General features: G+C 42.9%; 1 protein-coding gene across 3 annotated transcripts in view; it reads left to right on the forward strand.

Annotated features, from left to right (window-relative positions):
* The window catches only part of CELSR1 (cadherin EGF LAG seven-pass G-type receptor 1), a 543,153-nt gene that overhangs the window by 402,340 nt on the left and 115,025 nt on the right, over positions 1 to 25,788 (forward strand). For all 3 annotated transcript variants that reach the window (XM_078679766.1, XM_078679759.1, XM_078679776.1), the window contains exons 14-16: positions 15,568 to 15,688; positions 18,801 to 18,984; positions 23,653 to 23,754. In XM_078679766.1, coding sequence (XP_078535892.1) covers positions 15,568 to 15,688; positions 18,801 to 18,984; positions 23,653 to 23,754 — 407 coding nt within the window. The remainder of the gene's footprint in view (positions 1 to 15,567; positions 15,689 to 18,800; positions 18,985 to 23,652; positions 23,755 to 25,788) is intronic.

Here is a 25,788-nt window from a genome sequence, read left to right on the forward strand (position 1 = left end):
GGCAAACTTTGAGCCTGTTTTGCTTTTCTGTTGGGATGTTTTTTAGGTGAACGTATTAAGCCTGAAATAGCACACACCATTCACTTGAAAGCAAAAAGCATCACATGGAATAAAGGTAGAATGAGGGCAAACAAGTGTTTCATCTGCACAGTGTCTGAAGAAGACTGGCGAACATTACCCAGTGTTGCCTTTCTCTTCAAATCACTGTTACTGAGCCCCCTCTGTCGCTCACCGCTCTGTGTTGAGCAGCACACAGTTTCTCAGACACTTGTGTCCCACGGTTGTGTGTTAACCGTACTAGACAGCCTGTGAGAAGGACTGGTGTAATTTCGTTGATATTAATAACCAGGTGCATTGTTCTCAATTAGAGGTCCCTTAATAATACCCACTCGCCTGCAGACCGCAATTATCTGTAGCCTCCAAACATGTTTGCCCACCATCTCAAGAGAAGAAAGGGGTTCCCCTGTAGGAAGCTGTTTTGCCTCCCCTCTTTTGTTTTTTAAGAAACTTTAAGTGGATTTTTATAATCCCTCCAAGATCTGAATGTTAGCACAGTGGTAGTCATAAATGTATTTGATGTACCTTTTTCTTTGTTCTGTCTCAGAGGACAGGCTCTGTGTGTGTGTGTGTCTGTCTGTGGCTTTGTTTAATATGCTTTCGAATATACAATTTGGGTGGTACAGTGTAGTCAGGCCAAGCCATCAGTGGGCTGTGGTCCAATTCTATTAAGACCTGCTTTAATTTGGAATGTGCATTAGCACTTTCTATCTGGTGGTGACAGATTGGAGGACTGGATATACATTACTTTTCAGTAGGGATTGGATACAGATTTCCTAATGTTTCCTTTGATGCTGTTCCATGGAGAATAGTGGACAGTTTGAGAACTTGAACATAGTTATCCATGAGATGCCTTATAGAAGTGCCCCAACAATGTTTTCACAGTTCAAATGCAGAAAGTAGAAATATGAAAAGATAAAAGGGATAAGCTTATCATCAGCCTCTTAGACTATGAGTCGCAAGTGGTAATCAATTCATAAAATAAAGGTACAACAATGTTCGGTGAAAGTAGCAGCACAGAAAGTGCACAAAATTGCTCCACGGTGTGATCCTTTACCAGAGGTTGTGGGGAGGGACCTTGAGGGTTATTTGGAGCCCTGCACAGCCCACTCCAATTTGAAGCCTACTCCCAGCCATGACATGCGTGGCAAAAGACTAGAATTGTATCTCGGTATTGAGTGGCTCTCTCCCATTTTGTTTTCTTTAACTAAAACACAGTACTGTTCTCAGCATGGCGTTGTTCGGGGGATCATCAATGCTCATCTTGACAAGAGCCTGGTGTCCACCTAACCAAGATTTATTAATACCCTTCCCCGGTCCCTCCCCCGGAAGGCCCACCCACCATGTGAAGACCACTGTTGCAGACCGAGGAGCTGTCTCAATAATGGGTACCTTTCTTGCACTTTTAATTCCTAGGCCGACTGTTTCAACTTGACTCACAAGTGTGAGCTATGGCTGTAAAAAGTGCAGACTCCTACGTCCATGAATTACAGCATTGAGACGAGTAGCTTATGCCTGAAGAGATAGTATCTTTATAGACAGATTTTTTGTAAACTATGTAGAAGTTCCACCTTCATGAATTCCACATAGAGGTGGACATTCAGAGAGGAGTGTCAGGTAGGAAGTCAATGGAAATGCAATGTACACGATGCGCCTACATAATGATAACTTTGTACTTTTCCTCAAATGTTTGCAATGTTTTCAGACATGTAGCTGCACTTTTATGCTTGAACCTGAATTAATCAGATGAAAGCACGCTATTGCATCAGTTTCACAAGGATGGCGAGACTTTGCATTCAAATTTGTTTTTCATGAAGAAAATAATTCATATCGCCTGAAATGTCATAAATGTCCTATTTCTAAAGCCTTGAGCATGTGGATGCTTCATGTTTGTTGGGTTAGGGCATCAGAGCATTTGTCGAGGAAGTTACTCGAATCTTAACTTAGCTTGCAAAGTTGATTAATTGGGTAGACCGTTATATATCTGAACAGTGCACCGGTGAATGCCACACATTTCAGCTATTAGTGAAATCTTTGTACATGGAGCCCAGAACACCGAAATTATTCCCCAGCTGAACAATAAGCACTGGCTTTCAAAGACTACCATTAGCGTTGTCAACACCTCTGAAATAACACACCTTTAACCAAGCATCTCGCAGTTTTCATTTTCCAAGTAGAATAACTTGTCCCTATTAAATGTTTCCTTTATATTAAATAAGAAGTCACAAATGGGTGGGATGTAATCTCGGCCACATCACCACAGTATTGTAGTCTTGGAAGATGAAATAATCAGTCCTTCATGGTCCAGCAACCAGAGCTTGATGAGCGGAGTATCCAGCCCTTCAAGTAGTTCTACCTCATCCAGCCTCACGGGGTGGTCCCGTGTATACATATCCCTTTCCAGCCCCCCATTGATGAATGTGGTGGGTGCTTTCCATTCATCTTTGCTGAAATCCCTGGTAGAACATTAATAAGGTATTCGCTTTTGTCCCCAGCACGAGGTCCACCATGTATTGCTCCGGACTATGGTTGTATCAATGCTCATTACCCAGAGACTTTGGTGGTCTCATTTCAACGTACAGAAAGCAATATATTAAAGGTTGATTGATAGCCTTTTCCTATTGTAAGCAACCATAGAATATGTGCAGTTTATGGATATGCGTGGACATGATTAAATAAAATGCTTGGGGTAACAAAAGTGAGGTGAGGGACTTTTAGATCCGAATGACACTATGATCCCAATATAAGGACCTAAATAGCTTCCTGCTCTCTACTTTGGGGGCTACGGAAAGGGCAGGAAGCAGAGCCCACAAACCTCTAACTTGATTCTTAGAGCCCTTAAGGGTAGCTAGGGCTGCGCTTTTCTTGCTCCTCTTCACACCCTAAATTCGTGTCTGGCTCCGATCAGTGGTTAGTAAAGCAACAGAGATGCAATTGATCACTGTACACGAGATTTGCTTGTAACCTTATCACATGATTATCTCCAGTCTTCTAGCTGCTACTCTCCTTTCGTTCGTTCCTTTCTCAATTTGTTATAATGTTCCTAGTGCTGCTTTTCCTTGAATGTCTCTCACTTTGTCTGTACCTGTCGTCATATCCTCTAAGGCATACCCAAGTGTGTTCTGCCCCTGATGCATTTCCTTTGCCTGTTGATCACTTAGATGACTTTCATATTTGGCAGCTCTTGCCTGCAGCAGATCGTCCATACGCTGATGCTGCCACGCACTATGCAAACATTATCACAAACGCAACTTCTCTACTTGGTTTGGGATAAAGACTTCCATTGTAAGAAAACATAATAATTTTTAAAAAAACTTTGAGTTTTTCACATTTTAGGATCAATACAGCTTGTTGTTGACTATGATTACATACAAAGTAATGGATGAGTAATCATAGATACTGAAACGTGGTTACAAGCAGTATATCTGGGGACTGACATTGTGACTGGGTCCAGTGACACAAACTGTTTCTACCCTCTTAGGGGACTGCCCTCCCACATATGTAACCTCTGGTGAAAAAAAATAAGAAAAAAATAAAATTGGTAGAGGATAACTAACTGTGAACTCGGGGACAAACCAGGGAGGGGTGACAGGGGGTGGAGGTGTTGATGGGCGGGTGGGTGTGTGTCGAATGTATCCATGTTCATGGGGTAGTGGGCAATGGCAAGGCGCAGTCTTGACGGATCCCAGCGGAAGCTATCACTGGCAAGTGTTCGTGTATAGGACTTCGGGGGTTAGGGGGGTCTTCATGATGCCCCGGGAGGCAATGTGCAACATAGCACCTCAGGTGGGCCGGTTGGCACAGAGGAGGACTGGGTATTTTCGGTTGTTTGTCGGAAGCTCTGAAGAAGTGTGGCTGTAAGAAAAAATCAAATAGCACTTATATAGTTCAAACTTAAACTGTGCCCACGAGAAACATTAGTCAGCTTGTGTACATATCTAGTACATGTCGGATCATCTTAACACTGACTGAATTCCATTTCATTCCTTCTCCCTTAAAATGCACCTAGTCCAGACAAGAACACTTCCACCATAAACAACAGAACTTTAATCGACTATCTTGTTACTCAAATGAATTATATGACCACCGTAAGGCTTTGAAATAGTTGGATACCAATTACAATTGACCTAGAACTACCAAACTGTAAAATGAATGCATAGGCTGATTTAATGAGCTGGAGAGTTCTCATCCATGAGAAAGAGTAGCCATTCTCAAATATCCCAAATTCCCACCAAAGAATGCTTAGCCAATACATTCGACGAATAGAACACATTGGGTTATGAGCAGGTTTTTTTGCATTATAAATCTTTGTTTAAAATGAATATTTATATAATGTCTCACTCTTAGGACATATGAATGGCAGCCCTAGAATTTACAAGCAATTCTGTGCTGAAAGTCTCCGAGCCTTCCCTACCCTCTCCAACTTGCTATGAATACATTTGCCTCGATATCATCAGTGATGGCAAACCGATATGCTCTCTTCATGGCATTTACCACCCACCTAGAGACAACCTCCTCTTCGCCCAACAAATGATGGACTTGATTTCAACCAATGCCGGACGACAGCTCACCCAAATATACCTTGGTGACTTCAACCTCCATTGGAACGATCCCAATGATGCGGTGGTTAATAGTTTCAAAAGCTTCCTCAGCGCCCTCGATCTCATGCAATTATCCAACAGCCCGACCCACGAGAAAGGTTCTATCCTCGACCTTATCATCGCCAGAGAGGACGCTGCTCAATTTGAGTCTATCCAACCCTGTGACTGGTCAGACCATCATACTGTCACATTCTTCATCAATGAAAAAGTCAAACTCAACCCGGTTCAACCCTCCAGAACTAAAGTCTGGAAAAGAGACCTGAAAAAACTCAACCCAGTCTCCCTACCCCCGAACAGTCGCGACATCCTACTCCCGCCCACGGGAGCTACAGATGTACAATCCCTGACTGACCACTATCTCAACGCCATGACCTCAATAATCAATGAGGCTGCTCCTATGCAGCTAAAAAGAGTCTCCGCTAAAATCTCCAATCCATGGTACGACGGGAGTCTCAATGAAGATAGACGAGCCATGCGAATGGCAGAGCGCACCTGGAGGGCAGCTCCCTCTGCACTGCACCTGAAAACCCTGAAGAAAAAGAGAAACGCCTACTTCAGGAAAATAAAGCGCTCAAAAGCAAACTTCTTCAGCCTCCAGCTCGACCAAGCAAAAAACCGCCCAAGAAAACTGTTTGAGTTAATCAGAACACAAACCAAGGAACAACCCCAACCTCTCAGTACATTGCACGAAGCACCCTCCTCTGAAGACTTCGCCGCTTTCTTTACCCAAAAAACTGACAACATAAAGAGTGATCTCCGCGCTGACGCAAGACTCCACACCACACTCAACTGCATAACACCCACCTGACCTAAAAACAATGCTACATGGTCAACCTTTGAAACCTACTCCGAAGAAGAAATAGGCAAACTGCTCAGCACCCTGAAACCTTCCAATCACCTCACGGATCCCCTCCCTGCTAACGCTGTCAAAGATTTCATCCCACTACTCCTTCCACTCTGGACTAAGATTATCAACAGCTCACTCCAAGAAGGAACCATCCCTGACTTCCTTAAAGTTGGACAAGTCACACCTCTGCTAAAGAAACCTACTGCCGACCCATCCGACCTAAACAACTACCGTCCCATTACCAATATTCCCACTCTCGCCAAATTATTGGAAAAATGCGCTCAACTACAACTGACTAAACACATTGATCTGTTTGATCTCCTTAACCTTCATCAATCAGGCTTCCGAGCAGGTCACAGCACCGAAACTGCTATGACTCACATAATCGACGACGCCCTTCAAATCCTAGATCAAGGGGATACCTGCCTCCTCATCCTTCTTGATCTCTCTTCAGCGTTCGACACTGTTAAACATGAGAAATTACTCGATCTGTTGAACACAAGAATGGGTCTTTCCGGGACTGTTTTCAAGTGGTTCACCTCCTTTCTACACAACAGGTCACAGAAATTCAAGAGCAACAACCTGATGTCCTCTCCAATACTTGTTTCGTTAGGTGTCCCCCAAGGATCCTCCCTTTCACCAACATTGTTCAACTTAGTTATGGAACCTCTCACCACCTTGCTTCAAGCATCCAATGTACTTTTTCACATGTACGCAGATGACACTCAACTATATCTCAAATTACAATCCCTCAATGACATCGTACTCCTGAACTCTACGATCAGAAGCACCCAATCCTGGCTTGCTGATAATCATCTCAAACTCAATGCTCTATAAACAGAATTCCTGCTGATCTCACCTCCAGCTAAGATCTCTACCACTCAAACCTGGCTTAAACAGCTAACTGCACTCAATGTCCAACCCACCATAGTGGATTCAGCGAAATCCCTAGGCATAACTCTTGACTCCAATCTCAACATGCAGCACCATATCAGCAAGGTTACTAAGGGAGCGAACTTCCAAATCAATACCCTAAGGAAACTTAAACCCTTCCTACCAGCCAAAGACTTCCAAACTGCAGTACAAGCACTGGTCATCCCGCGAATTGAATACGGCAGCACCGCCCTCTGCGGTCTCCCGTTAACCACTACTGCACCCCTAAGAGCCTCTCTAAACGCTGCAGCGAGACTCATCACTGGATCAAAAAAGCACTCTCATATCTCCCCTGACCTGAAATCACTAGACTGGCTGCCTTTTGAAGCCAGAATACATCTGAAAATCGCCTGCATGACACACAAGGCTCTACACCTGAGCTCTCCCGGATACCTCACTCAGAAGCTGTCAATCTCTGGCGGCCCTAGAAACACCAGAGGCACAAACAATCTTCTGCTAAAACTTCGAAGATTCCGGAAGGAAAAAACTTATAAACGCTCTTTCTCAGGAATGGCACCCAGGATCTGGAACTCACTCCCTCCTGAAACTAGGCTCATCTCCTCCACTACACTTTTTAAGAAAGAAGTGAAAGCTATTTTTATGGCCAAATACACCTGACCTATGAGCATGGATCTATAAAGACTCTACACCGACCTGTATTATTATGTTCGAACTCTATGACTATGTATTTCACCTGTATTATTGACGCTACTGACCAGCTATGCACACTTTTAACTGTTATATTTTTATTATTGATTTGCTGTACTAATTTGCTCCCTCACGTACCTACCCCTCCCACTTATTATGTTTAAATTCACTCGCTTGTTGGTATTCCCGGCTTTGTAAAGCGCTCTGATATCTGCAAAGATCTTGTTCGCGCTATATAAAACTTTCAAAATAAATAAATAAATAAAATCACATCACTGTGCAGCTTAGTTGTACCAGCTTTACTATCAAATATTCTATAATCCAATAAGCTACTGCACCTGTAACTTAACAAAACATTTCATTACTCCAGATATGTAATACTTTCAAGCACAGTAGACCAATAACTTTTTACAGACTTAGTCAGCAAAACCCAGTCTATTCCTGACTTTTTTTTTTTTTTAAGTTCAAGTTTATTGAAACCAACAGAAAATACAGGATGAAATGCTGTACGGAGAAATACAATATAGGAATGCAATAATAAGTAATGCAAAAAGAAATTGCAAAGCGGAATCAATAAACAATATACTCTCGTTCGTGAAAAAAGGAAGGAGAGAGGGAAAAAAATAAAAAGAGGGGGAGGATGAGAGTAAATAAGAAAATCAACTTGGTTACAATATCAAAAGCACAGATTACATTGAATGCAAACTAGTAACAAGAAAACAATCATGTAAATAACAGTTGAGATAGTAAAAAATCGGACCAGGAGTATGCAAAAAGACAACAATACATAGTTCAAGGTGGCTTACGAACTGCATCAGGTATGGAGAGAGGGGCCGCAATGATTGGAGGAGGATAAGAGGGAGAAGTGGAGGAAAGGTAAGTAGTGAGTGGAATCCACAGAAGATCACGTTTGATAGCAAGGGAGACTGGGGATACATAGTTGGTGTCTAAACGATGATTAAAGCAAATAGCATTCCACCAGGCAGAATAAGAAAGATTGGAGGCGTCTTTCCAATTGGAAGTAATTAAGTGGAAAGCTACAGCTAGAAAGAGATCAAGCAACTTGTAATGGGAGGGGGAGTGAGGTAAGTCTGGGGACAGAGATCCAAGGAAAGCAACGGATGGAGAGAAGGGGGTCTGGAAATGGAAAATAGCGGAGATACGTGACCAAATTCCATGCCAGAATGAGGTAACGTTGGGACAATGGAACAACATATGGGATAAATCAGCTGAAGAGGAAGGGCAGGACCAACACCCCGGAGATAGGTCAGGAGAGAAGGACGCTAATTTAGAAGGGGAAAACAATAGCCTTTGGTAGATAAAATAAAGGGTTTGTGTTGTATTGGCAGCGCGAGAAGTTTTGTGAATCTTGATCCACAGCCTATCCCACAAGGAAATAGACCACGTGACAGATAAGTCTTGTTCCCAGGCCAGTTCAGTGCGGGTTTTAGGTCGCTCCAAAGGCGTTAAGAGGCATGAGTAGATACGAGAGGCAGAGGGAGAAGAAGTTAAGAGAGGAGATAAGTGAGGGTAAAGTGGAGGAAAGTCAGAAGAAGCTGGGAGAGATTGAAGGAAGGAGAAAAGTGCTGGGAGGAGCAGAGTATACTGTTTGTGAAAGGAGTTGGGAAGAAGATAACGAGTTTATAACTCAGGGAAAGATAAGGGAGTACCATCACAAAGCAATTGCGAAACCCATTTTATTCCTTTAGAATGCCAGGATTTCCAGCAGAAGGAGCGGTTTTTAATACGGAGCTGTTTATTATGCCAGATGGGTTGATGAGATAAGGAAGCAGAGGACGGATAAGTAGAGGGAAGAAGAGGGGTAAGAACATGACACGAGTGCGTAATAATAGGAGAACGTAGAGAGGAAGTATGAGCTGAAAAAGCAAGAAGTTCAGAAAAGTCAAAAGGAGAGATGAAGGACTTTTCCAAGGATAACCAAGTCGGCGGATAAGTAGGAAGATCAGTAGAAACCCAACGAAGAGTCTGCTTCAGGGAGAAGGAATGATGATAAGTTGCAAAACTAGGGAATTTTACTCCTCCTTGGGATTTCTCCTTCTTGAGAGAGGAGAGCGCAATTCGAGGGGGTTTGTTTTGCCAGAGAAATTTAGAGAGAAGAGAGTCTAAGCGTTTAAAATAGTAGTTAGGAATGTGAACAGGGATCATAGAGAGGGAGTATAAAATAAGAGGTGCTAGCATCATCTTAATTGAGTTTAGTCGTCCCCACCAAGATAGAAATAGCGGGTTCCATTTGGTGATAGAGTCTGAAAGTTTCTTAGTGATAGAATCAAAGATGAATTTTAGAGTGTCTGAGATGGAAGGGGAAAACCAAAGGCCTAGGTATTTAATTTTTGAGGGTTGCCAGGAGAAACCAGTTTGATCAAAATAATGTCGTAAACAAGAGACATTAAGGGGAAGGATTTCACATTTGTCACGGTTAAGGCGATAGCCAGAAACTAAGGAGAAAGCATGAACTTGACGAAGAAAAGAGGGGATAGTAGATTCAGGATTGGAACAGTACAAAAGGATATCATCAGCGTAAACTGACAATTTGATTTGGGTAGGGCCAAGGGTGAAGCTAGTAATAGAAGCATCTTGTCTAATTTTTGTTAAAAAGGGTTCGAGTGCCACAATAAACAATAAGGGAGATAGAGGACAACCTTGGCGAACTCCTCTGGAGAGGGAAAAATAATCAGAAATCTTACCATTAGCGAAAATAGAAGCTTTGGGGCCGGAATATAGTAGAGCAATGAGGGAAATCAATTTTGGGGGAAAGCCAATCCAGGAAAGAGCACGGAACATAAAATCCCAACTAATACGATCAAATGCCTTTTCGGCGTCAAGAGCAATGGCAGCTAAAGGACATGGGAGAGTGGAAGCTTTAGTAAGGACGTTAAAGAAAACCCTCGAGTTGTCTGATGATAAGCGACCTTTGATAAAACCAGATTGCTCCGGACCAATGAGTTCCGGTAAAACGGGATCTAAGCGGAGGGCAAGCAGTTTGGCAAAGATTTTGTAATCCGTATTTACAAGAGATATGGGCCTGTAGTTCTTGCATAAAGTAGGGTCTTTGCCGTCTTTAGGAATAAGGCAGATCATAGCCTCTTGAAAAGTACCTTGAGAAAAGCCATCAGAGATAAAGGAATTAAAAAGAGAGTGCAAATGGGGTAAGAGTTGTTTGGAGAAATGATTATAAAATTCGATAGTAAACCCATCAGGGCCAGGGGCTTTCCCACGACGGAGAATGGAGACTGCATGAGAGATTTCTGCTAAAGTAACGTCAGATTCAAGCAGGGAAAAGTCAACATGGGCAGAGGAAGGAGGGGTAAGAGAATGGAAATAAGAAGTTAAATCATCAGGAAGAGTGGGTTGTTCGGGGGTATAAAGTTGCTTATAGAAGGAAACAAAATTGTATAAAATATCTTCATCTTTAAAGTGTGAAATTCCTTCCGAGTCAGTGATGGACGTAATCCGAGTTCTTTCTTTTCGTGTTTTGAGATAATTGGCCAAAAGTTTACCCATCTTGTTCTGACCGCCATAATAGCGGGCATTACATTTTAAAAGGTAGGAGGAAGCGGCATCCGTGGAAGCTTTATTAAAGGCAACTTTCGCAGAAATAAGGTCTTTAAGAGAAGAATCGGAAGGAGCCTGATAGTAGGAATATTCCAATTTTTTGATCGTTGTTAAAAGGAGGGAGGTTTGACGTTCGAAACCTTTTCGTTTTTTAGAGACAAAATTAATTATAAAACCTCTAGCCGTAGCCTTAAAGGAGTCCCAAATCATGGCAGGGGAAGAGTCAGAGGTAGAGTTAGTAAGGAAAAAGTCAGAAAGGAAAGCACCGAACTGGTCTGTGAATTTGGGGTCAGCTAAAAGAGAGTTATTGAAACGCCATCTGCCTGGTGAGGGTGAGAAGGGAATCAGGTCAAAATCTACAAGGACAGGGGCATGATCAGATATGAGAATAGAGCCAATTTCAGAATTAAGGACACATTGGGTAAGGGATTTACTAAGGAAAAGGTAATCGATACGAGATTGAGTTTTGTGAGGAGGGGAGAAATAACTGTATTCTTGGAGATCAGGATGACAGAGCCTCCAAATATCTGTGAGGGAATTACGACGAACAGCGGAAGTAAATTGGTTATGCATTTTGGATCGGACAAAAGTAACTGGGGAGTGTCTGTCAAGGAAGGGATCATGAATCTGGTTGCAGTCACCACCAAAAATAATATAATTATCAGTGAGGGAAATTAATTTATCTGAGATAGAGGGCCAGAAGGTATGATCAACAGTAACTGGAGCATAAACATTAAAAATAACAAGAGGTACATTATCAACCTTCATTCTTAATAAAACAAAACGTCCATCACTATCAATTTCAAAATGAGAATCAGTAACGGCAAATTTTTTATGAATAAGTATAACTACACCATTTTTTTTTCCCAAAGAGGGAGAGGAAAAAGTATGACCAACCCAGAGTCTTTTCAATTTAGACGATTCAGTATCATTAAGGTGCGTTTCTTGTAACATGGCAACATCAGTTTTTAACTTAGCCAAATGAGCTAAAACACGCTGTCTTTTAATTGGACTATTTAAACCTTTAACATTCCAAGATGTAACTCTGAACGATAAACAGTAATAGTATGATCAAAGAAAATAATGCAAACAATGCAATACAAAGTGCAAAAAGTAAAGCTGTATTGAGAGAAAAATATGAAAGAAAGGAAAGGGAAAAAATAGGATAAGGTCAAGAAGAAAAAAGAGTAAATAGGTGAAGAAAAAAGCAAGTAAAAAGTGGAAGGAAGATGTAAGGAGCAGAAGAGAGAGTAAGGACAAAGAAAGAAAAAAAGAAGACAGTGACCAAATAATAACATAGAATCGTAACATACCTACGAATGACGGATTCAAAAGAAACAAGGGGGAAGGAGGAACCAGACGGAGTGACGGTAGTACCGGGGAAAACAGGACGGAGGGCCGGGAGGCATCATTTCAAGGGGATGGAATAACTGTGGAGAAAGAACATGAGACAGTTAGTACAGATACGACAAGATGGGAAAAACATGTGGTAGGACAAGAAGATAAACAACAAGGAGTAGGGAATATAAATTCAGCCAGCAGACGAGGAGGAGGAGGATTCCATAGGATCAGCATGGTGAGCGTTGATGAAACTGCGAAGGCGAAGAGGGTCCTCAAACGTTGTAGTCTTGTTATTATAAGTAACTTTAAAGAGGCACGGATGAAAAAGGCCATAACGAGCACCCATGTCCCGAAGAGCAGGTCGTAAGTCCAAAAAGGCCTTCCTCCTGGCAGCAGTGACCTGGGCGTAATCCTGTGCAAAGAATAATGTAGAACCGGACCAGGTAATGCGCTGAGAGGATTTTGCCGCTGAAAGAACTTTCAAAAGGTCCGTGTATTCCAGGAAATACAGGATCACCCCTCTAGGTTTCTGAGAAGGGGAGGTGGAGGACGGAGGGCGACCTAGTCTATGTGCTCTTTGAATGTTCAACCGGGTATCCTCTGGCATATGAAGAACTTTGGGGATGAAGGATTTGAAGAAACCAATAGGATCTGTCCCCTCTTGTCCTTCCTCAAGGCCGTAGATACGAAGGTTATTTCGCCTATTACGATTTTCAAGCTGCTCCACCTGACGCTGAAGGGTAGTAACTTGAGAATGTAGAGGAGATATCTTCGCACAGTCATTCGCTAGAGATGAAAGGGATTGCTCTACATCCGTAACCCTGCTGTCAAGCTGTGACCAGGAATCAGTGAGCACTTGGAGTTTCGCATTAGTATCTTCCATAAAAGGGCGCAAAGCCCGGATTTCTTCCAACAATAACTCCATGGAAACAGGAGATGATGATTTCGGAGGCGAAGGGGGGTTTTGCCTGGGGCGTTTTGTAAGAGATTTCCCAGAGGGAGCTGGTAGAGACTCTGACGCCGCCATCTTGTCTTCAGAGAGGGAAGATAAGGTAGAATGAGACCGAGAAAACTCGGTGAAAATCTTCGAATTTTTAATGAAAATATGCTTGGTAGGCGCAGCGGTTGTATTGCCTTTAGGTTTACCCATATATAGCCTTGAGAGAACTGAAGTCGGCGTTAATAACTGTTGGAGGTCGTCAAAGAGGTAAAATGGCCGCCGAATGAAAGTCAGTCAAAAAAGGCAGGGAATTATTGAAAAATGAGCGTAAACTGCAGCATACCTGAAAGGAAGAAAGGAATAGAAGGATTGAAGAAGGAATCACCACAGAAATCCAAAGGAAGTCCTTGATACTGCGACAAAGCTCAGCCGGTGAGAAATCAAAATGGCGGTCGCATCGCGACGTGTAGCTGCGCAACTCACATCAGTCGGAAATCGGCATTGTCGCACTCCAGCGAAGCCGCCAGGAAACAGGGATGGAGGAGAGATGATCCGACGTCCTCACATCGCTGAACGAAGACTGTGCAAGGGCTGAGCGAGTCAGGAGAGATGCCGTTCACCGGACAGCCCGAAGAGCTTCACCCGGACACCGCCATACGCGTCGGGCGCCAAGCCACGCCCCCCTATTCCTGACTTTAAATGAAAATCTTTCTATTAGTGTAGGCTTGGACATCTCATCTATTTATTCACTTTTGATTAACTTATGCTTATCCACTTCCCAAAATTAATATTTTTAGATGTCGGTGTGCCTTATTTATCCAAAGTGCCATGTGACACTCATTGTCTCTACATTTTTTGTAGGTTACTAATCATGATTCCCTTGATGCTTATCTGTATTTATCAATTATCCATCTGATACTCCCCAAAACTTTGTGCCAGAAATATTATGGAGTAACATTATTATAGCTTCCAACTTCTTTTGACTAGTCTAAATTGCAACTTCTTCATCTTCATTGGAGTCCATTGTAACCCGGAGCAGATTTTCCGTGAGGAAAGGCATCACCGCATATCAATGTGTTTATCATACCATAGATAACAAAAATATTCTCTGACCTAAATGTTGTGACCTAAATATAATTTACAAAAATATTGTTCCTTTGAATGAAGATTTTCTGTTATTAACTTCAGTAGTGAAATCTTTTAGTAAATGATTTTTATGGCACCTCCGAGTGCACGAGAAGATAGTGTTGAGGCTATTTGATTCCTACCCACACAGTGCCCTGGATCATTGAGGGTTACCCCGTTTCTGCCCCCTCCTCCTTGTCCTCGCTCCTCATCCTTCCCTCGCTTTTTTACCCTTGTCCTTCCCTGTATTATCGGACATGACTATCGCATAATATTATGCACCACAGCAGCACTAGTTTTTCTTTGTTGAATGGTTTGTTTAGGGGGTGGGTATATGATGGGAGGGGGGTCTCGGGTACTAAGAAATATGCCACTTAGCAGAATATTACAGTCTGTTACCTTATAATTAGACTATGCTCATATTACAAGCATGAAAACAAAACTGTATACCATTGGAACTACGCAGTCATCAACAACACATGTGGGAATTCTGATACAGTTGTAACCACTATATCATTGCAAACATCTACAAATGTATAATTTGTGTAATTTAATACTAGACATGTATCCGCAGTTATCAATAAAGTTTGTGTGAAATAAAAAGATTTTTAGGGCACAATATTGTCTGGTGATGTTTAAGCGTCAATATTTTCACACCATACCATTACTGCTTGATGTGTCTTTTCCCAATTCCTCTTTCCAATCTTTTAAACATTCGGAGAACACCTTAAGAGTAATTTGCCCAAAGAGGATACAATGTAGAACAATATCTAAAAATTGAGCTGCACAAAATATACTACTTCATATTTTAAGAAGAATTTAGATGGAATTTCCCTTTTCAAAAGTTGATCGAGTGCTACTTTAATTTTCTATGCTCTCTGATACATCCTAAACTCTGTGATGCAACAGTCACACAAGTGGCTGGGCGTACACGGCTCGCTAGTGGGGAATGAAGTTGGCAACCCTGTTCTGCTCTTTGGGAAAAAAAAACTTTGTGATTAAATGGCAGTTTTTTTATGGCTCCTGTTACACTTTTCCTCTAATGTCAATATTAAAATCTTGGAAATGGGAAGTTTGTGCATTTTCAGTTGGTCTTCTGTAGTAATGAGCAGTGGAAAGAGACCTAAAAATTGTACAAAGCACCCTCATGAAGTACAGTCGCCTTTTATTGACAAAGGACTAAAACTTTCTTTTTAACCCCCGCCTAACTAACATATTTAGGGATTGTTTAGAATTATCTACTTGAATGCCTGAATTAGCTCGAAGTATTACCAAGAGTTTTTCATCCATAGAATCTTTATTTCTAAGAAACACTTAATAGTATAATAAGTTTGGCATAATTAGTTTGTAAGTGGCTAAAGGTTCTTGCTTTCGTTTTTGTCTTTGTCCTAAAATAATCAAAACATATGCAATTAAATGAAGCATAAGAGGATTCCAAACAGAAAAATCAGTACATCAATTGCACAGTGACAACAAATAATCATAAGGTTTATTTTGTCTAGGATTGACTTGCCGTGTCCCCGGGGTTGGTGGGGAAACCCAATATGTGGTCCATGCAATTGTGAAGTGAGCAAAGGTTTTGATCCAGACTGCAACAAAACCAGCGGAGAGTGCCGGTGCAAGGTAAGCAAGTACACCATCCATGTGCTCAGAGCAAAATTACATTTGCTGAGAAGTAAGATTACGAAATCGTCAGGTTGCACTTAGTCTTACAGCCTTATTTAGAGTTTAGCGTATGGGATAGACCATCAGAAAATTGGACGATTCCCCTCTGCCGTATTAGAAGTATCCTATCTCCTTAACTCTAAATAAGGCCCTTAGTCTTGTCCAGGTACAAATATTAATGCCAGAATTGAATCCCTCTGTGAAAGATTGTGTTGCTTTAATACAAGATGCCTGCTAAATGGTTCAGTTGAAGTAATGGTAAATGAACATATGAGCAATGTAGAAATGCCGCTGATGCTTTAAAGGATCATAAAAGGAAAGTCAAGATTCTTTGTTTTGGCAGCAGCTTTTTTTTCAACATTTCTAGTCCCATCCAGACCAGTACGTAATGTAATCAAATCTTTCAAGCTGTTATTACAAGATTTATTAATAGCATTTATTGTAACATACTCAAAAATGTTTAATAGATAAAGGCGCAGATATAGGTTTCTAAGGTCTGATCCTTGCAACACTTAAATGCTTTTGAATAAATAACAATGGTCTTTAGAAGACTGTAGGTTTGGGGTATTAGGAAACGAACAGTCACTGCAAAGCTGGGAGTCTAGATGTGGATTCCTGAAGACCAGACCTTAGGTCCTATGGACCTACCTATGGATAGTGAGCGCATGTTCTGGATCTGCCTCCGCCACATCCATGCGCTCTCTCACATTGTACCTTGCTCCATAAACCTCGAGGTACATTGCGGTTGTTAGAAAGAAGCCTACGGGACTGAATGAAGAAAAATCTGTCCATCAACTCCTTTATCTGCTTCATGATTTGCCCCTGCGGTTAAACATGATCTCTTTGGTGCACTGGACGTCAGTACTTCAGTTCTGCACTGCGCTTTAGTGGCACCCAGTATGCGTCACAATGTTGCCATTGGCAGCCTGAATAAAGCAAACAAGCGGAACTGGAGTGAAATGCAGATCCAATAGATGACCCTCTAAGCTGTAGATTCCCAACATAAGTTCCAGCAAGACCGCCTACCATGAATGACCTTATTCAAGCGGCAAACGTGACGGTTAAAATGATGGTGTTCATCCTGAACCTCCAGTTTACCATGGAGCCGGTATTGACTTGAGTGCTTTCCAACTGAGGTGTCGCAGAAGCATAAGTGATCTTCTTTTCGAGGCAGGATTTGAAGGCAGTATTACAACAAGGCATTACGTCCCCATCAACTATTGTAACTCTTGAAGAAATTCCTCCGTATCAGAATGTGCCCAACCATGCAACTCAGAGGACTAAAAAATTCTGTCTTAATGCCCTACAGTTCCTAGAACAACTTAACTGGCCCCTTTGCTACAGGCTTTCATACATGAGTACCTGTATTAAACAAGCATTGGCAAAACCAATAGGTCTGGTGTTAGCTAACCGCTTTTTTCATTTGTCAGTGCTTGTTTTGTTATATCCTGTTTGCTGGACTTTAATCGATATTAAAAAAGACAGACTGCTGTACTAGTCCGTGGAAGAGATGGGGACTACTTTGTATGTGGATACCTTTGTGGCAGAATACCATCACTCACAGTGAAGTTAGCCAGGGGCTGAAGTGGGCTGACCCACTGCCCCATGCTGTATGCTGCAGTGGACAGAAGAAAATTGTGAATGACAGAAAAACAGACCAATGAATGAACAAGACTGGCCAAAAGCCTCTATAACTAATTTTGAGGAAAGTTAAGTGTGATCAGTCTCGGGTTCCTTTGTAAATTGCCTCTAATGTATTTTGGATTTGCACCAGACACAACTATTTGTGCTACCAAAACATTATTATGTAAAGATTTTGCAAGTATTTCGAGTTAGAAATTCTCATTTTCGCAGTTGATTTCTGTCCACAAGGCACTGCATTCCGTGATTGGAAATACTAATTGGTACAGCCATCGCCTAAAACATGAGGAGGTTAAAAAGTGGCTAACCATGAGCTATATTAGAATTAAGTGTTTTTAATTCATTTTCATGCTAGTATTTTTGGGACCAGCTCAAATAGAGTACTTACACAAACACAACTGTACATGTTGCAAGTCACATATGAAGTGTCTTTTTTCTTTTTGCGCAAACCTGACCCGATGGTATCGGGTATCAGAACGCTTTACATAGAACCAGTTGCTTTACATGAGGATACATTCATTTTGTTAGGCACGGGGAGATTAAGTGATTTGCCCAGATTCACAGGAGGTTCAGCGTCATTGCAGAGACTCCCTTGACGATATAAGTCACCGTGCCAAATTCAGTAGCAAATACTTGACACTAGGCCCGAAGGTCTTCACACAAGCCATTCCCATAATGCACCTGGTGAAATAAATAAACATAAATGACGCTCACTAGCCTCACACACCACAGCACCAGTTTAGATTCTGCCCAACGTTCCACAACACTAAGGTACAGGTACTGGTTCACATTCCTCCTAACATTTGAGTCATGCAGTGATACAAAAATGGCTGATACTGGAATGTAGTCCTACGTCCATTCTGCTGTCTTGTTCCACGAGATATTTGGGGATGTAGGCCTGACACAACACGTCTCAGCAGTCGTGCACCTCTACGAGAAGGAAGCTCTGAGATAACCCCACCAAGACCATGCATTATTAACTGCACAGAATGATTTACACGTGCTCCCCCGGCGGCGTGTTTACACTGCTCCTCTACTGACTTGAATGTGTCTGTACCCAGGGTAGGGAAGTCAAGGTGGTAATACAATATGTGAACCTTGTACCAGGGGTGACGGAGACCCATTCCCCTTCTCCAAGCTCGTCCCCATGGACAATGAGGATATCCTAGTGGCATGCCTAGCCAAGTAAGTTCCCATCTGTTGTCCATGGTAGGGAGACACAGGAGCCATTCATAGCTCATGAGCTCCTTTTGTTTGTTAAGAATGCAATTAATATGTTAGTTATTTAGTAAAACATCTGCTCATGTTGTGGTGTAGTTCAAGCTAATTAACTTTAATTAATTTTTATATTTGATTTGTATTTTGTTGCTGTTTTGTTTTCAAATATTCATTGGTATCAAACATTTTGTATTCATCTTTGTTTTTTCAGGATAACTACTACCGGCCTGAAGGCAGTGATACGTGCTTCCCCTGCGACTGCTTTCCATCCGGGTCTCACTTGCGTGGCTGTGACATGGAGACGGGCCAGTGTCCTTGTAAGCCTGGCGTGATAGGCCGACAGTGCAATCGCTGCGATAACCCCTTCGCTGAAGTCACCAACCAGGGATGTGAAGGTGCAGTACATTTCCTAGCTAACAGTCTAAAAGCAGAAACTGAAGAACTGTGCGGTGAAACTGAGGAGACTTAGGAACATATTCAGAGGTTTACAGATGGGATACTTCATCAAAACCTGATGGACAGCCTGTCCTCCAGAGTACAAGCATATCGGCTATAATGCAGTTGTGATGCAGCAAACAGAATATCCGCCACATTTGTGGTGAAGTATCCTGTCCACAATACTCTAAAAGTGGTGGCTGGTGCTATTTAAAAGGGATGGGACCGCATGTTCCTTTTGTGCTCTGCTGCAAATCAGCCCCAAGAATGGCGGAATGCAAACTATTATCACCCTTCCCTGCAATATTGAAATATGTAAATTGACCGAAAAGAAAGCATACAGTATACTCCCTATTTGGTCAATTCACATATTTCAATAATGCAGGGAGAGGCAATAATAGTTTGCATTTCGTAATATTCTTGGAGTGGCACACAAGAAACTCAACTTTAATTTGCCACTGTGGCTTCATGATATATACCTTTCATCAAGAAGTTTTTAGTTTCCGATCCGAAATGCGTCACTCTTGCCGCAGCTGCTCTACTCTGCTCACTTGGCCATGCTCTTGTGATTCCATTGCCCATGCCGTGTTGCCCATTTGGTTAGATAGACTCTGCAAGAACATGTATAATAATGCCTCTTTGCAAAGTTCATCAGTCCTCATTAAGAGTGGGGTCTGCCTCCTTCTCAACCGCCTCCTAACTCCAAGCTGTACCTGAAGCCAGTGCAATGCAATGACTGTACCTGTCCAGTGCAGCCAATCCCAGAGCTGCGCAGTAAAATAAAGAGTATTCGACTGTCATTGAAGTGTGAGAGCAGCGTTGAGATTGGCTTGAGTAGGCAAGCCAGCGCTCCAAAAGAGATCTACCGTCTCTGCCCTCCAGGCTCTCCAACGGTGTGGTATCAAGGACTTTAAAGTGCACAGATCAGATTGGACTCATCCGAGCTTTTGTCCTGCCTGACATGCACACTCTTCATTTTTGCAGCCTTTAATCATAGCTACGTTACAAGAGGAGGACCACGCCTCCTCTTGCTGCAGTACTAACAGTGCGGTGCGGGATTCGCCGCATTATATTTGCACAATGCACAGCAATGATCTGGCATTGTGTGGCAGCTTCTAAGTGGCAAGGCAACGCTCATTTGCCCATATGGTTGAGCCGCCGCTGACTCTAAATAGGGCGCTTAGTCATACAATCCAACCTAGGTCTGCACCATATGTGTCAGCTACACATGAAGGCAGGAAAGCCATACCGAAGCTGTCCAATGTGTTGTCTATAATACTTTTGTATGTTGTTTGTCAGCCCCAGCACTCCTTTTTGTAGACAGAGACAAATATTTTACTATCACACTTTGACCCATAGCGAGAGGGAGGAAGAAGGATGAAAATGAAATGAAAATAAAAAAATACATTTATAGAGTGCATGGCTACCTGGAGGCATCCCAGCACTGATAGCAGCAAGAAGTAGAGAACCAGCCAAACTAGGGGAAAAGCCAGGTTTTTAACAATTTACAAAAGGCAAAATTATTGGGTTCCTTGCACAAATGAAGAGGAAGAGTGTTCCAGAGTTTGACGGCGTTGTGGGAGAACAGACGACCCCCACTTCCAGCTTTCAAAATCCTAGGAACTACAGCAAGATGCAGATCGTCCGAGCAGAGGCATCTGTTAGCACGGTAGGGCCGAGTAATACAAAGATTGATGGAAGGGCCCTTTCCGGCTAATGTCTTATGTACAATGCACATGGCCTTGAAATTAACTCTCTCCCTGATGGGCAGCCAGTGGATAGATTTCAGGGCTGATTTTGCAGATTGTCATTTTGGGATATCCAGAGGAATTCTGGCTGCCCAATTTTGTGCCGTCTGGAGTCTTGACAAGGTAGCGCATGGGGCCCCAAGGCAAAGGGCAGTCCAATAGTCCAGACACGATAGAATGAGTGCCTGGACCGTGAGCTTCCTTGCCTGGAAGGGGTGGAGAGGGAGGACTTTGCGGAGCATCTTTAAGATGCCATAGCAGGAGGCTGCAACATTACGTGCCTGGACCTTGAAAGTCAGATCTCGATCCAACTAGACAGACACCCAGGCTTTTTATTTGGGTCTTGGGCACCGGAATGGGCCCAGGTCGGCCAGCCACACTATATGGGGATCAAAAAGAGATGGGTTCCCCAAGATCATCATCTCAGTTTTTTCTCCATTTAATTTCAGGAAGGAGTTATTCATCCATTTGGCTACCTCTTTCAGACAGGGAGAGAGGCTGGGAGAGGAGTTGTCTGCTTGGTTGAGTCCCACCACGAGTTGTGTATCGTCTGCATATGTCACTATGTGTTCCCTAAAAGGCAGCACGATCTCAGTTAGCCGCCTCAAATCAATGTCAAATAGGGTGGGACTCAGGGATGATCCCTGGGGTACTCCGCAGCGGAGAGGCACCTGTTTTGAGGTCACCTCAGTGTCGAATACTTGGAAGAATCTATCATCCAGGTAGGGCTGCAACCATGACAAAGCGACCCCGTTCACCCCCAGTCTTGTAAGACTTTTGACCAAGATTTGGTGGTTGACCGTGTCAAAGGCAGCACTGAGGTCTAGGAGGATATTCACAGTAGTGCCTCCAGCGTCCTAAGATATTTCTAGACTCTTAGATTAATGATAACAGGTCAGTTTCTTTTCCTTGGAGTAGTCGTAAGCCAGTCTGTGACCGGTGGAGGAGATTGTGAGTCTCTAAGAAAGCAGACAACACTAAATTAACATATTTTCTGCTATTTTACTGATCCCTGGGAGAAGTGAGATGGGGGATAGTTTTCCCGGGAATCGGGGTCAAGTTTAGTCTTTTTTAGAAGTGCCTTCACCATCGCTTTCTTCCATGGAGGGGGGGGGACCACTCCAGAGGCAAGTGAGGCGTTGATCAATTCCAATATTGTGGGTGAGATGGTTACAGCAGCTTGTTTCAGAATGTAAAGAGGTGTTGGGTCTCTGGGCAAGCCACTCTTTACCTGTGCTGAGATGCTTTTAAGCGCCTCAATTTTCATCGGGGGAACTGCCTCCAACTGGGATTCCAAGCTGTGGGGACTGGGATCCCTTGTTTGGCCGTCTACCAGAGGGAATAATGTATAGATGTCTTGTATTTTGTTGAAGAAAGTCTGCTCATTTATTGCAGCGTGAACCTGAAGTGTCGAAGGTCACAGGTGGCGGGGGGACTTTGAGCAGAGTTTTTGCTGTGCAATAAAGTTTGATCCGTCTAAAATTACAAATAATCAAAATAAAAGGAGAAAAGAAATGATAGAAAGAGCCCGAAAGGGAGAGCTGAAGACCAGGAGTCTAGAGTGGTAAAAGAAAGAGAAATTAGGTGGAATCAGGTTAGACAACGCCTGTATTCACTTTCAGAAACCTGCCTGCATAGTGAGCAGCTATTTTATGATGACTATGGGCTTTATCATGATGCCAAAAAAATTCTCCAAGACTTTTAGCAGTTAAATAAGCCAATGCTAGCTGATGACTCCTGCATGTGGGTAAATGTCTTAGTTGTGAGTTTATGAAAGGATCAGCTTTTTATCATCCTGTTATGTTTGAGTTTTAACAGACAATGGCTCTTAAGTACACGCTCTAAAGCTGTTGTTCTCCTGTCCAAACAACTTCATCAGGAGCAAAACATTGCTGCTGCATGGTAACCAGATGCACAGGGGCCTCTCGTGTTGCAAAGCAATTCTGCGGCAGGATCCTTATTTCACAGCTTTCTCAAGTGAGACTAGCCTAATGTAACGTAAGTGAGTGGGCACCCATCAGCAAAAGGGCTTCTGGGCGCTAAAGCAGAGGAGATTTTTAATTGTCAAGCATGCACTTCAATCTGAATCTCGCCTTTAGCCGTGCAAACTTCCGATATTATGTGATTCAAACCTGGTCAGAACATCGGAAGGAAATGCATACCCTTGCAGTCCCTGGCCTCTCTCTGTGGTCGGTCAAGAAGGATGCCCGTTCCTGCCTATATCGATGGTGGAGACATGTTCTGCTGCAAGGTGAAAATGCAGACCAAAATACAGAAACCATTTCCCAAATCGCATGACTTTTGATTGTGAAAAACTATTTTCACAGCAAATTAGTGCTTTACCGCATGTTTATTGTTCAGCACATGTTGTGGTCTTACACTGCAGACTGGACAGTGTGATTCAAGTTATAATCTTGTTATTTAATAAAGTACAATCTGGTTTAAAGGGTGCAAACTTGCTTATTATCCCGAAGTGAAGAGAAAACTCCAATCAATCTATGCTACTGCTTTCAATTGACTAGGGATGCACAACGTTTGCTCCCACGCCCACATTCTCTCAATGGGAATGAAATGAATCCTTCTTTCCAACACCCTACATTGTACGCCATTTCAAACGTACTTTTTCTGAAAAATCTTTGGCAATAGCCTTCTTGCCCTGAATTACCCTCCTTTAATTATGCACCTTAACTATATTGTGGAGAGGGTAATTAACGGGGGTTATTGGCTGCTGTTATTGGAAATAACGCTCAATTTAAAAAAATCAGTTTGTGGCATGCAGTATACAAATATTATTGACTGTTGTCTTTAATGAGCATGATCGATATGTCTTAGAATTTTTTGTTTTACATTTCTGAAACCGCTGTTATTGTTTTTTCCCAGTTATTTACAATGGATGTCCAAAGGCGTTTGAGGCTGGTATCTGGTGGCCGCAGACCAAGTTTGGACAACCAGCAGCTGTGCCCTGTCCCAAGGGCTCCGTGGGTGAGTGGTGGGAAACACTGTAGCTAGGGAGCTGTAAATGAGTTCATGTTTAGTTTAAAAATATGATAGCCGGGCTAGAAGAGAGTAAAATGTTTATGCAGTGTCATGTGTCTTACTCTAGGTAACCCAACATGCTCTGAATAGTATTTTCTCTGAGCCTAATGTGGGTACCTTATTATTAAAAAGAGACAATGTTTTTAAAGCATTCTAAATTGTATGATTTTTTTTTCACCACTATAAAATGTAAGCCATATTTGTTGGCTACCACAGTTTAATCACACGCTCACTTTAGCGTGAATTTGTTTATGGATAGCAATATGTGCATTGTTCCATCACCTTCTTCTCCCGAAATGTGTTGTTTTGCAGCCAAATAAGCACTTTAAAACATGCTGCTAAGTTCTTGTCCAAAAACTGCAAATCAAGGCGCCTGAAACACGTGTGGGTACGTGTGTGTGTGCACGCTGCCACTGGCAGAAGTCTTAACTTAAATATTGATACCATTCAGTTCAAAGTGCTTAACTACTATATAAATATTTCCATTGTTGCTCAGTAACACACTAGAAGCGAGACTCTGAAGCCCCACCATGTGACAGTTGGAAATCTACGCCCAAGAGGTTCACCCTACATTTGCATTAGACTTCCAGCCTTTTAAGGCATCTCAAATAAATATGGGATACCCCTGGAACGCTACACCTCCTGCCATCTTTCTGGGTTTACAAAAAGAGCCCAAAGAATGACCCATGCATCTTTTGCTTAATAGCATTATTAGATTATCATGGTAAAGTATATGCCTGATTCATATTAAACCATCCTCGAGACTGTGTTACTGATAATGAGTTACTGCCAACGGAGCAAGCAGTCTTCGGTGGGTTGCTATGTCTAGCAACGTAAGTGCCTTGTGTTGTCTTGCCAGGAAAGCCTTGTCATATTTCTAATAACAAGGCATCTTCTCTAGACTGTTTGTCTACTATGCATACCAAGTCTATGATTTCCCTCTTTCACATTTCTCTTAGTAACAACAAAGTTGATCAGTGAGCTTGGAATAGTATTATATTTCCACCTATCAAGGGGAAATTTGCATATATACGTGGCTATGTTTCCTGTGTGTGGTAGCAAGCCTGACGATACCATTGCAAATAAGGACTACTGTCCCATCTGATTTATTCACATGTGAATTAGTCCAAGGTCTGCTGCCTAGGCGGGAATATGAGAGGCAAAAGACCCTCTGATAAAGAACAGAGCAGTAGGTCTTATATTACATCGAAATCAAATTAAATCAGGTGTTAAGCGCGACTACTCGCCCTTAAGGGTCTCAAGGCGCTGTGGGGTGGGGGGGGGGGGGGGGGTTGCAGGTTCCAGTCCATCAAGGAGGGGGGTCTGTCGAGGAGCCAGGTTATGAGGTTTCTTGCGAAGATGGGGGGCGATGTTATCTGTCTGAGGTGGAGTGGAAGGTCGTTACAGGGTCTGGCTGCACCGAAGGAGAAGGAGCGGCCTCCCTATCTGGTCTTTCTGGTGCGGGGGACCATGAAGTAGGACAGCTGGGCTGATCGTAGGGTCCTTTGTGATGCTTGGAATTTGAGTCGGCTGTTCAGGTATGCTGGTCGGTGTCGTGGAGGGCCTTGTGAGTGTGGGTTAGCATCTTGAAGGTGACTTTAGCTTCGATGGGGAGCCAGTGAAGTGTGCGCAGGTGCTGGGAGATGTGGCAGTGCCTTGGCAGGTTGAGGACCAGTCTTGCGGTGGCGTTTTGGATGTTCTGTAGCTTGTGGGTGAGGTTTTTGTTTATTCCGGCATAGAGTGCTTTGCTGTAGTCGAGCCTGCTGGTGACCAGGGCGTGAGTGACTGTCTTTCTGTGTTCGAGGGGGATCCATTTGAAAGTCTTACGTAGGAGTCGGAGAGTTTGGAAGCAGGAGGCCGAGATGGAGTTGATCTGGCGGTCCATTTTGAGCTCTTGAGTCCAGGATGATTCCCAGGTTGCGTGCGTGGTCTGTGGGGGTGGGCGGGCTTCCGAGGGCGGGGGGCCACCAGGTGTTGTTC

This window comes from Lissotriton helveticus, chromosome 1_1, assembly GCF_964261635.1.
Source record: "Lissotriton helveticus chromosome 1_1, aLisHel1.1, whole genome shotgun sequence".
In the NCBI taxonomy this organism is placed as follows: Eukaryota; Metazoa; Chordata; class Amphibia; order Caudata; family Salamandridae; genus Lissotriton; species Lissotriton helveticus.